Source organism: Zalophus californianus, chromosome 14, assembly GCF_009762305.2.
Source record: "Zalophus californianus isolate mZalCal1 chromosome 14, mZalCal1.pri.v2, whole genome shotgun sequence".
Lineage (NCBI taxonomy): Eukaryota > Metazoa > Chordata > Mammalia > Carnivora > Otariidae > Zalophus > Zalophus californianus.
The window spans coordinates 9,457,767-9,470,261 of record NC_045608.1 but is presented as its reverse complement, the minus strand read 5'-3'; the positions used below and the strand labels follow the sequence as shown (position 1 = coordinate 9,470,261).

The 12,495-nt window shown below is 47.4% G+C and overlaps 2 protein-coding genes across 2 annotated transcripts in view; one reads left to right on the top strand and one right to left on the bottom strand.

The window, feature by feature from the left end:
* The first annotated feature begins 154 nt into the window (after nucleotides 1-154).
* The window catches only part of LOC113912475 (BRCA1 associated protein), a 90,810-nt gene continuing 78,469 nt past the window's right edge, over nucleotides 155-12,495 (top strand). The window contains exons 1-2 of the mRNA XM_027575592.1: nucleotides 155-409; nucleotides 2,420-2,484. The gene's annotated coding sequence lies outside the window, so the exon portion shown is untranslated. The remainder of the gene's footprint in view (nucleotides 410-2,419; nucleotides 2,485-12,495) is intronic.
* Nucleotides 10,803-12,495, bottom strand: part of ACAD10 (acyl-CoA dehydrogenase family member 10) — a 46,296-nt gene continuing 44,603 nt past the window's right edge. The window contains 3 exon segments of the mRNA XM_035723972.1: nucleotides 10,803-10,902; nucleotides 11,106-11,377; nucleotides 11,919-12,060. Coding sequence (XP_035579865.1) covers nucleotides 10,803-10,902; nucleotides 11,106-11,377; nucleotides 11,919-12,060 — 514 coding nt within the window.

The following is a 12,495-nucleotide window of genomic DNA, read 5'->3' as shown; positions in this document are numbered from 1 at the left end:
GCCCGCCAATGGGCTGGCGCGGGGCGGGGCGCGGGGGGGTGTCCGCCACCTCCCCCGGGGTCTCGGGCGGAGCTGCCCGGCGGCGCCCCCTGCGGCCCCCGGCCCCGGGCTGATCCCCCTCGGCTCCCCTCTGTGCCCCGCTCCAGCCCCCCGCGTGGCGCACCGGGTATACGCAATAACCCGACCTCGAGAATTCTGTGTGTGCCTGAACCCTAATGTGGACAGGCCTGACCCGGAACAACCCTGGCCCTGACTTACGCGGGCTTACACTCTAGTGAGGGAGGCCGACCTTAAACTAAACAGGAGGTAATTTCGGAGAGTGGTAAGGAATGTGAAGATACCGAATAGGGTGAAGACACAGTTGGAGCAGAGAGCACTGCTTTTAAATCCTTTGGTCAGGAAGTGACAGGTGAGACCTGAATTGTCTTAGGAAGATCTTACACAGAGTGGTGAGGAGTTCACAGAAGGATGCCTTGCTTGATTTGCATCTTAAACTCACGGGTTTCTCATTCTGTGGCTAATGGACTACAAGAGAGCAGGGGTGGGGGCAAGGATCTTGCAAACTGTTTAATTCCGGGAACATCCTGGAGGTGGGCACTGGGGAGACAGGGAGGAATCAGCAGGTTCGCCTAGGAAGGGGGATGGATACAAGGTCAGCTGTGTGCATTTCAACCAGACAATATCAGCAAAAGTCCGAGGAGGAGGTGAAGAAACTTGGCAGGGAAATCTGGGCTGGGTTTTGACAGAAGAGGAGCAGAGGAAAGGGGCAGATCTAGGCAGCAAGTGTATGGGCTGTTACTACTGAGGCTCCAGCCACGGGAGCTAAGGCTGAAGAGGTTGACCAATGCCGGGTGTTAAGTACCAGGCAAAGGTGTTCTAAGATCTGAAGGAGACACACATGGTTATGTGAGGTATGTGTGGGGGGGGGTGTGTGTGTGTTTTGTTTTGCCTTAAAGAGCTAATGTGATAGCAAAAGGATAACAAAATAATTAACAGCTGCTATAGCAGATATGCCACCAAATTCCAGTGACTACATATAATAAAGTCCCTGCTCACGTTGTTTCTCACACAGATGTTCCCCTCCAGGGAGGAGCCCAGGGACCCAGGCTCTTTTCTGTGTATGACTCTGGGGTTAATACCTGATTCCCAAAGTCACGGTCCCAAAGTCACGGTGGAGCTCAGTGTCATTTCAGACAACCAGAGGAAAAAAGAGCATTAAGGATGGCACAGGGGAAGTTTTTGCGTCTGAGCCTGTTTCACTGGGTCTTCAGTCACTTGGCTGTTCCTCCATGTAAGGGAGTCTGGAAAATGAGATGTGTGCCCCGAAGAAGGGGCAATAGGTTTGGAGATCAGCTGCAGAGATAAACTGAAAAGTGAACCTCCCTCTTTTCTAAATGCAGCACTCAGCCCCCACTTCCCCTTCCCCAAGACATCTTGCTTTGTTCACTTAATAATGTGTCTGGGAGATGGTTCTGCACCAGCACACAGTAAAAGTGTCCCCATTCTCTTTAACTGTTACATAGAATTCCATTGGATTCCTGTACCATTTTTATTTAATGAATTTCCTGTGGATGGGCTTTTAGATTGTTTCCAACCTTTTGCCATTATAAACAGTGCCAAAATGTCTATATCCTTGACTTACTTGGAAAACTCATAGAAACAGAGCTGCTAAATCAAAGGATACTGACAACATTAATTATACGTTGGCTCTTGAACAATACGGGTTTGAACTGTGCAGGTCCACTTCCTTGCAAGTTGTTTACAGGACTGTAAATATATTTTCTTTTCCTTATTTTCTTAACATTTTCATTTGTCCAGCCTACTTTATTGTACGAATGCAGTACATAATACATATAGCACACAAAATGTGTGTTAATTGACTGTTTATGCATGCGATTAGTAAGTCTTCTGGTTAACAATAAGCTATTAGTAGTTAAGTTTTGGGGGTCAAAAGTTGTATGTGGATTTTCGACTGCATGGGGGTATTTTGTATCCCCAGTGCCCCTAACCCCTGTGTTGTTCAAGGGTTAACTGTAGATATTGCTGTATTATCCTCCATAGAGGTTTAATTTACAATGCCTTCCCCCCACTGTCATATATGAGTTTCCTCACACCCTCACCAATACAATTTATCAAGTTTTTTTTTTAAAGATTTTATTTATTTATTTGAGAGAGAGAGAATGAGAGACTGAGAGCACGAGAGGAAAGAGGGTCAGAGGGAGAAGCAGACTCCCTGCTGAGCAGGGAGCCCGATGCGGGACTCGATCCCAGGACTCCAGGATCATGCCCTGAGCTGAAGGCAGTCGCTCAACCAACTGAGCCACCCAGGCGCCCCTTATCAAGTTTTTTTAAGCTTTATTAATCAGATCGGTGAAAAATAGCATTTCACTATCACATCAATTTGCATTTCCCTTTTCAGGAGTGAGCTTGAACATCTTTGCTTATATGAAGTCATGTCTTCTTCCTCTGCTACACACTGTTGAGGTACCTTGCTCATTTTTCCATTGGTTTGTTGTTGGTTTCTTTAAAACTGATTTGATTTGTAGGTGCTTTATATATATATATATATATATATATATATATATATATCTCAATGCAATTAACATTTGGTCATTTCATATATGGTGCAAATATTTTCTGCCAATTGTCCTTGATCTTTTTACTTAGTTGATGCCTTTTTTTGGTTTTGTTTTTGTCTTCAGGGTTTTTTTGTTAGTGTTGTTTTCGGAAGGGGGGTTGTCCAGTGTTTTATTTTCTTAATTAATTAATTAATTAATTTATGTATGTATGTATGTAATCTCCACACCCATCATGGGGCTGGAACCCATGACCCCAAGATCAAGAGTTGCATGGTCTTCTGACTGAGCCAGCCAGGAGCCCCTGTTCACTGTTTTCTTCTTATGTCTCTGGCTTTTATGTCATGCCTAAAAAGCCTCTTCCTGGTTTCATTTCCTTTGGATATATACTCAGAAGTGGGATTACTGGACCATATGGTAGTTCTTTCTCTCTTTTTTTTAAAGATTTATTTATTTATTTATTTATTTTAGGGATGCCTGGGTGGCTCCGTTGGTTAAGTGTCTGCCTTCAGCTCAGGTCATGATCCTGGTAGTCCCTGGATCGAGTCCCGCATCGGGCTCCCTGCTCGGCAGGGAGTCTGCTTCTCCCTCTGACCCTCCCCCCTCTCATGTGTGCTCTCTCTCTCTCATTCTCTCTCTCTCAAATAAATAAATAAAATCTTAAAATATATATATATATAAGATTTATTTATTTGAGAGGAGAGTGTGCACAGGAGGGAGGGGCAGAGGGAGAGAGAGAGAGAGAATCCTAAGCTGACTCCCCACTGAGCTCAGAGCCCCATGCAGGCTTACATCCCATAAGTCTGAGATCATGACCTGAGCCGAAATCAAGAGTTGGACACTGAACTGATTGAGCCACCCACGTGCTCCATGGCAGTTCTATTTTTAAATTTTTGAGGAAACTTCTTGTTGTTCTCCATAGTAGCTGCACCAATTTACATTCTCATCAACAGTGCACGGATTCCCTTTTCCCTGGGTACCCACCCACACTATCTCTTATCTTTTTGATGATAGCCATTCTAACAGGTGTGAGATGATATCTCATTGTGGTTTCGAATTGCATGTCCCTGATGATGAGTGATACTGAGCATCTTTCCATGTACTTGATGGCCATTTGTGTGTCTTCTTTGGGAAAATGTCTATTCAGTTCCTCTGTCCATATTTTTAATCGGATAGGGAATTTTTTTGTTGTTTTTTGTTTTGTTTTGTTTTGCCATTGAGTTGTGCGAGTTCTTTACATCTTTTGGATATTAACCCCTTAATAGATATATAATTTGCAAATATTTTCTCTCATTCCATTCCCTTTCATTTTGTTGATTCTTTCACAGTGCAGAAGCTTTTCAGTTTGATGTAATCCCACTTATTAATTTTTGCTTTTGGTGCTTGTGCTTTTGGAGTCATATGCCAAATAATCTTTGCCAATGGCTCCAGGTCTTATGTTTAAGTCTTTATTCTATTTCAAGTTCATTTTTGTGACCAATGTAAGATGGGGGTCCAATTTCATTCTTCTGCATCTGGTTATCTGGTTTTCCCAACACAATTTATTGAATGTTTACCTATTTATTTTCTAGTATTTTTATTGCTTGCATTTTAAACTCTAAAATGTGATTCTTTTATTAATTTTGGTAGAAGGAAAGATTTAGAGATCCAATTCTTTTTTTTTTTTTTTAAATGCTTCTCAGGGTACCTAACACCACTTATTCAATAATTTGTCTTCCCCCACAACCAATATGAAAAGCCATCCTTTAGTATACTAAGTGCCCTTAAATAGTTGAGTATTTCTGAACTATATTCTGTTTTCCTGAATCTGTCTCTTTATATGCCAGTATGATGCTGTTTTGATCACTGCGGTTTTCTTGTAAGTCTTGTACTATCATTTGTAGTATCATATTTTTTATTTTATTTTATTTATTTTTTTAAAGGTTTTATTTATTTATTCATGAAAGACAGAGAGATAGAGGCAGAGGGAGAAGCAGGCTCCCAAGGAGCAGGGAGCCTGATGCGGCACTCGATCCCAGGACCCTGGGATCATGACCTGAGCCGAAGGCAGACGCTTAACCATCTGAGCCACCCAGGTGCCCCTCATATTTTTTATTTTAAAGGTTTTATGTATTTATTTATTTGATTGAGATAGAGAGAGCGAGATGTGGGGCTCGATCCCAGGACCCTGGGATCATGACCTGGGCCGAAGGCAGACGCTTAACTGACTGAGCTACCCAGGCGCCCCTGTAGTATCATTTTTATCATTTCTCTTAACCAAGATATTTAAGCCTGGAAGTGACAAGTTTGCATATGTGCTTTGGGGGATCCTCTGGAGACGACATAGAATATTGGTTGTAGAGAGCAGACAAGCCAGTTGCAGAGATCTGACATGAGAGTTGACAAGGACCTCAGTGAAAACAGTGGGGTTGGCTGGGAGGGAGCACGTAGAGGTAGAATTGATGGTTTGCTATGTGAGATCAAAGTGAAGGAGAGGTGGGGGGCGCCTGGGTGGCTCAGATGGTTGGGCGTCTGCCTTCGGCTCGGGTCATGATCCCAGGGTCCTGGGATCGAGTCCCGCATCGGGCTCCTTGCTCAGCGGGGAGTCTGCTCTCCCTCTCCCTCTGCCTCTCCCCCTGCTTGTTCTCTCTCTGTCTCTCTCGCAAATGAATGAATGGAATCTTCAAAAAAAAAAAAAGTGAAGGAGAGGTGGAAGATGGTGCTGATGTTTCTACCCTGTGCTGTTCGCCAAGAAGGGGAAGCCATAAATTTAGTTGTGGGGAGAGGAAGGAGAAATTCCTTAGCTTACAGACATTCATATATGTTGAGAGAGTGGGCAGCAATGTGCTTGGGTCCCTGCCAGCATGCATGGTTGTGTGTCTTGGTATAGCGTACACGTTGGTTCAGAGATTTATTTATTTTAGTTTGTTCATCTGTGGTGCTCACCAGCTCTCACCAGCAGCTTTCCTGCCCATGGTCTGTTCATCTTGGGGGCCCATCCTCCCCAGGTCCATCCTACCCAATCTGCTTAAAGAGATCTTACCTATCAAGATTCTGGCGAAATCCCATCCTCCAGGGAAGTCTTCCATATCCATATTAGCCTTTGTCAGCTGCTTTCAGACAGTCTTCAATTCCAAGTCATCCAAGCGCTGCAGACCAAAGTCAGCTGCATGTGCTGAAACCCTGATATACTTGTGGCTCCATGTGGCTCAGTCTGTCCAGAGCATTAACTAAAATTTAACTCTCCACCTAGATTTCTCCCTGACAGTGTGTGTCGGTCTTTTCTTTCTTTCAATTCGTTTTCTTGCTCTTAAGTCTTTGTTCTGATTAGAAAAAAAAATTATCTTTCTCTAGATTCATCTTTCTTTCTTGCTCTCCATTGCCCTTTGTCTGTGGACTCATTGCCAGGAATTGACCTGACAGAAGCAAAGTATCTTTAGAGGGCAGAAGAGTGAAGCAGGGGGAGGAAGGAAGCAAGCACAGTGATCTTTCTTTTTAGCACGATGCGGCAGGGAGAGATGTGCACACCTGGACGTGAATTAGTGTTGTCCTCCCACTGACCTGAGATCACTGGGAGAAGCAGCAAGTTGAGCAAGAATCCTTTCACTTGCTCTGAGAAGATAGGTACACTCTGAGCTTTGCAATACTCCGCAACATTTCCTGGTTAGAGCCCAATTGTGTGTTTTCATGTTGAAAATAATCTAGTTCCACCTGCTCTCTAAAACAGGCGGTAACCAAGGTGTCCTTTGGAGTCACTGAATGGTGAGATTTTAGATATTTGGTTAGTTAGTACCCATCCATCCTGGAACACTGACTCTATCTAATGAAAGCTTTTTCTTTTCCATCCAAACAATAGATGTGAGGTAGGCAATTCAAAGGAACATTTATTTATTTAGAGAGAGGGACAGCGGGGGGTGGGGGGGGCAGAGGGAGAGAGAGAATCCCAAGCGGACTCCCTGTTGAATGTGGAACCTGACATGGCGCTCGATCCCAAGACCCTGAGATCGTAACCTGAGCAGAAATCAAGAGTCAGACGTTCAACCAACTGAGCCACCCAGGAGCCCCCAAAGCAACATTTAAACAGGAAGATACTCTGGGGCGCCTGGGTGGCTCAGTTGGTTAAGCATCTGCCGTTGGCTCAGGTCATGATCCCAGGGCCTGGCATCGAGTCCCACATCGGGCTCTTTGCTCAGCAGGGAGCCTGCTTCTCCCTCTCCCTCTGCCTGCCCCTCACCCTGCTTGTGCTCTCACTCTCTCTCTCTGTCAAATAAAAATAAAAACCTTTTAAAAAAATAAAAAATAAATAAACAGGAAGCTCTTCTGCCTCAGAAGCAGGAAGAAATGCAGTGCAGCCCTGGGCCCAGGCTGCCCTCCTTATTTGCACATACAGCTAGCTCACCACACCACACATACAGCCAGGCTCACAGAGCAGACCCCTCCACTCCGTGCTGGTTGCCCCTGAAAGGTGGTGGTAAGGACATATTCCCCAAATTACCCAGCTTTGAAAGTAGAATCATTGGGAAAAATTCATATACTTTCTTTATGCCAGGACATGCTCCTCTTAGACTAGATGGGGCTTCCTTTTCCTCCTCCTCCGTTTCTAGGTGAGGCAATCAGCACCTCTCAGGAAGCCCCACAGAGATCATAAAAATCCATGCCTCACAGTGGAAAGAGCTCTGCAGTCCCCGGATTTAGGTTCGAATTCATTGACCTTAAACAAGTCTCCTTGAACCTCAGTCTCCTCACCTCTAAAATGGGCAGAGAAAAAGTAGCGGCCAATTATTATCAGGGTTCAAATAATATATGGATGGTTCTTGCACCTAGTATGTACTGAATACCTGGTAGCTATTATTCTATCCACGTGGTGCAGCCTCACTCCCAGGGGTCAAGTGAGGGGAGTCTAGCCACATGCTTCACCTTTGCTTCTCCAGATGGGGTCCCCGAACAAGCAGCATTGTCAGACTTCCTGAATTACACTCTGCATTTTAACCAGATCCCCAGGTGATTCCTTTGGACGTTACAGTCTGAGAAATGTTGCAGTCTTAGCTGGTCCCAGCTGGGCCTTGACCCTGGAGCCCCTGCAGGCCTAAATCAACTGAAGCGCAGCCTGCTCTTTAGCCCCCTCTGGACTCCAGCCACAGACGAAACACACTTAGCCCCCTCTGGACTCCAGCCACAGACGAAACACACACATATACCACAGGCTTCTTACAAGCTGTGCAGTGCATCATTTCATCTAATCCCCCAACAGTCCTGGAGGGGAAGTGCTGTTCTCCCCATTTCTCAGATGAGGAAACCAACTCTACCAGATGAAAAATGGCGTTCCAACATCGCCCAGCTAGTCTGTCACGGAGCCAGAATTCAAACCCAGGGCCATTATTTAAATCCAGATCCGTAGCTGGCAAAGTTTCTGTCTTTAACCAAACTCTGCCCGGCTCCTCTAAGCTTTCTTCTTGAGTGGCTCTCAAACTTGGCCTCTAAAAACTGCAGACTCTCAGCACAAAAGATTTATTTAGCCTACCCTCCACCCCCACACCACCACATCAAAAGATTTGAACACACAGCAACACAGTTTCTAGCAACTCAAGGCTACATCCCTACAATGACCTCAGCCCCGAGGAGAGTGCTGCCTGAGACAATTCAAGGCTGCTCCAAAAAAGGTATGCTGTTGCAGCCAACACCCCAAGAAACGGCACTTGTCTCCCAGTCTCTGGGAGGCTTGAGCCCAACTTCAATAAGCAAGTGTCAGTTAGCAAACCCAAACAGGCTTCACATGGACCAGCCCCCACTTCCTACTTTTGGTAGATCAGCAGGAAATTCCCTGCACAACCCCCACCACCCCTCCTTCCCTGGAAAATGCTCACTATAAAAATGGAGGTTGAGGTCAGTTTATGCTGAGGCCTCTGCCCTATTGCAATAGTACATTATTGATTAATGTCTGTCCTTCCCAATGTAATTAGCGTCTGCCTTTCTCTTTGACAGCTCTTTACCCTGTGTTATCTATCTAGTGCTGATAGGTTACAGAATTCCCAGAAGCCATTTCTCTACTCAGCCATCTTGGTTAAAAGACATCCAGAGTACTTGTCCAACAGACAGACGATCACAGATTTGGACCCCAGGTTGCTGGAGTCTGAGATGCCTCCCTCCCTGCGCTCTGCACTCACACACATTAGCGAGGCTGACATAGGGCACAAGTCTGTAGCCATCTGGCAGCACAGAAGGCAGTCTAAACACCAACTAACATGTCTGCGAGATGTTCAACCATTGTTTCAGCCCTGGGCTGACACAAAGTTTCACTATGACTGCAGAAGGGCAGGCTGTGTTCCTGGCCTGCCCGGGTTATCCCTGGGGAGCTCTGCAGCCCTGGGTGCTGACAGGCAATGGGCATCTCTGAGCTATCAGTGGAAACTCTGAGATGGGGGTATGTGGTGGAGAATGTTCTTTGGGATCATTTCCGGCTGTTGCCTTGAGGGAGCCCCAGCCAGGCAAGGTGTCTGGGATTCAGTCTTTCTTTCAGCCTCTATAGGATTATTCTGGAAGTATCTGATAGTATCTGAAATCAGGGCTGAGGGGAGCATGGGCAGCTTGCGGATGCCATGCCCACGAGTTGCTGCAGGGAGAATGAGGAGCTGGGAGAACGGGAAGGGCTGAAAGCCCCCGCCAGAGTCCTCACTCCTGGTGGAACCCTGTGGACGTTTGACTGTCACAGGATCACTGGGGAGGGTTCAGCCCTACAGAAATCCAGCCTCCGATGCTTGTCAAGAGAGGAATGGAGGAATGTGCGAACGTTCAGTTGCTTTGGGATAGAATATTCCTGTGAGAAGGAAAAATCGTTGGCATGTTCTGATCACATGTTGCTCCCTTTCCCACAGCTAAGAAGAAGACAGGTTGGTCCAGCCATGTAAGGATGGTAGCAAGATGTTTAGTGTTTCACAAATAACTGGTTAGGCAAGATCATTACCACGAAGCTTGTTCATGCCCAAGCGTGTACCCGCAACCACACCTGACTCGCATTCTAGAGAAGCACAATGCTGAGAGCATCATCCCATTTGTTAACACATTTGGCTTATCAGAAACATCAACTGTTTGTTGGAGGTGGAAAAAACATCAGATTAGGACCAGATTAGATCTCCTATATTCTCCGGATCCTTGGCTCTGTAGCTTCTTAAGGCTCTGCCCCCACTTCCTTTTCTTTTCTCTCTTTTTTTTTAATTTCACAGGTGGTTCTTTTAGAGCCATGTACAATGTTAGGGAACTTTAAGCCAGCTGTAATCCTCCTTTATTCTTCTTTCATTCTGGTGAACTTTGGAGAACAGAAAGATCTTTTTAAAACTCAAGTCATATCACACCACTTTCTAAACTCATCAGTTTTTTATGTTATTATTATTATTTTTTAAAGATTTTATTTATTTATTTATTTGAGAGAAAGTGAATGAGTGAGTGAGAGAGAGGGGAGGGTCAGAGGGAGAAGCAGACTCCCTGCTGAGCAGGGAGCCCTATTCGGGACTCGATCCCGGGACACCAGGATCATGACCTGAGCCGAAGGCAGTTGCTTAACCAACTGAGCCACCCAGGCATCCCTATGTTATTATTTTTTTAAGATTTTATTTATTTATTTGACAGAGAGAGAGTACGCGTGTGCAAGCGGGGGGGGGGGGAGCAGCAGAGAGAGAGGGAGAAACAGGTTCCCTGCTGAGCAAGGAGCCCGATGTGGGGCTCGATCCCAGGACCCTGGGATCATGACCTGAGCTGAAGGCAAACACTTAACTGACTTTGCTACCCAGGCGCCCCTCTTATGTTTAGAATCAACACCAACTCCTGACCAAAGCCCCTGAGGCCCCGCATGACCTGGCATCTCTTCTGTCTCTGCTCCTCGCCCCAGACCTACTGGGCTGCTCACCAGGGTCTTTCCTGTTCTTGTCATACACCAATGGTTCAAAGGTGTCTTCTGGAAAGAGTCCCATAAGCTCCCGCCCCAGACCTACTGGGCTGCTCACCAGGGTCTTTCCTGTTCTTGTCATGCACCAATGGCTCAAAGACGTCTTCTGGAAAGAGTCCCATAAGCTCCCAAGCACCCAACCCTCTACCTGCCCAGCAGTGCATACCACGTCACCCACCATTGTCACCCACCTACTCACTGCCATCCCCTAGTGAGATGTGAGCTCCCGTTTTGCTTACCTGAACATTCCCCAATACCTAGACTGTGCCAGGCCCAGAGTTGGCCTCTGGACATTCAAACGGAGAACATCAGACACCAGTGGCTTCATGATTTGGGTTCATTACATTTTCCTGGGAGCGCTCTGGCCCTGGATCCTTAGGCTTTGGCCAGTTGTGGCTGGGGAGGCCCCTAAGGAGTAGGAAGTCTGTGGGTTTGGGAGCAAGCACAGGGCTCCTAATATGCATCCAGATTCCCACAGCCTTTACACCCCACAGCCAGAGAGGAAGGAGGCATGGGCTGCCCAGGCTGGAAACCAGCTTTCCAGGCTCTGTACACAACCCATTCAGCTCTCAGCTCACCCCCTTCCTCCTTGCCTGAAACAGCAAACTCACGGAAACGTCTTCTGTGGAGCCCCAAGAAGGTTGAGTTCGCAGTGACCATCCCAGGATAGAGCTGCCGGGCAGGGTGCAAGAATCACACATACCACCCCTTTCAGAGCACATGGCTTACCATTTGGGGCCCTGCAGGCCCAGCGGGGACATTCCAGCGCCCGCCGTACTCCAGCTCCATCTTGGCCACGGCTGCCCGGCAAAGTGCAGGCAGGGGCCCAGGCAAAGAACCGAGCCATGAGGTAATTGCTGCTCAGCCCTGCTGCTCTGAAGGTCTGGAAGACACAAGGTGGAAAAGGAGGAAGTCCTGGGTGAGCCCCTAGCCCCGAGGGCCCCAGCAGCGAGTGCCTGGTTCAGAATGGCTCAGAATGGCTCTCTTCCTGGGGATGTCCTGACAGCTGTGTGATAGCGAAGGTTCTGGAAGACTTCAGCTGGAACCATACCTGCTGTCTACTCTGCTAGGTGACTTCTGCCACCAGGAGATCTCTAGGTTAAGATTTGGGAAGGAGGCATGATTGAATGGTTAGGAGGCCACGCTCTGGTGTCTTAAGGACCTAGATTTCCTAAAACTCCGAGATCAGATATTGCAGGCTGAGTGAACTTAAACAAGTCACTTCTTGTTCTTTTCTGGGCCCCTGTTTCCTCATATTCAAAATGGGGTAGGAATGGGGCCCCCTTAAAGGATTGATTTGAGGAGGAAATGGAAAATCACATGGTGGTAATTGGGCAAGAACAGGCAGCTGCTTGAGTTTACAGGAGGTTGGGCAGCTGAAGGCAAGGGTAGTTATGAGCCAGCAGTCCACAGCCTGTGCTCACCTGAATAACGCCATCGGTCGTCTGGGAGACCATGGACGGGGCCACCGTTCTCACCCTGGCAATATCTAAAGCTGCAGCCTGCAAGGACGAGGAGGAGACGTGGTTAGAAGGGCACGCCCGATGGCAGACTGCTCCGAAGAACCATCAGTTTCACCAGGAGGAGTGGAAACAGCAGCTCAGAACAGAGACCCAAGGTCTGGCTGGACCACAAGCTCTGTCAGCAGCTCCTGTCTGGGGCGTGGGCTGTGCCCAGCACCTAGTGAGATGGCGTGGAGGACTCGGTGGTGGTGACTACAAGGGTGACCCTGGATGTTGTGTGAGCAAGTGCCGGGCCAAGGACACACAGAAACATGGGAACACGGACTCCCAGATGACGGGGAGCATCAGCACACACGCCACAGAACGAGGAGTGGCTTGTACCCCACTCAGGGTCACAGCCAGCCCTGTCTCCAACGTGACAAGGGACCAAGGCCAGCCAGGACTCTGGGAAATCGAACTGCAAGGATCTGCCCTGGGTCAGGCATTCGAGGGAGGCCCCTGCAAGCCTCCCCTGTATCTGGCACTACAGTGCCAATGA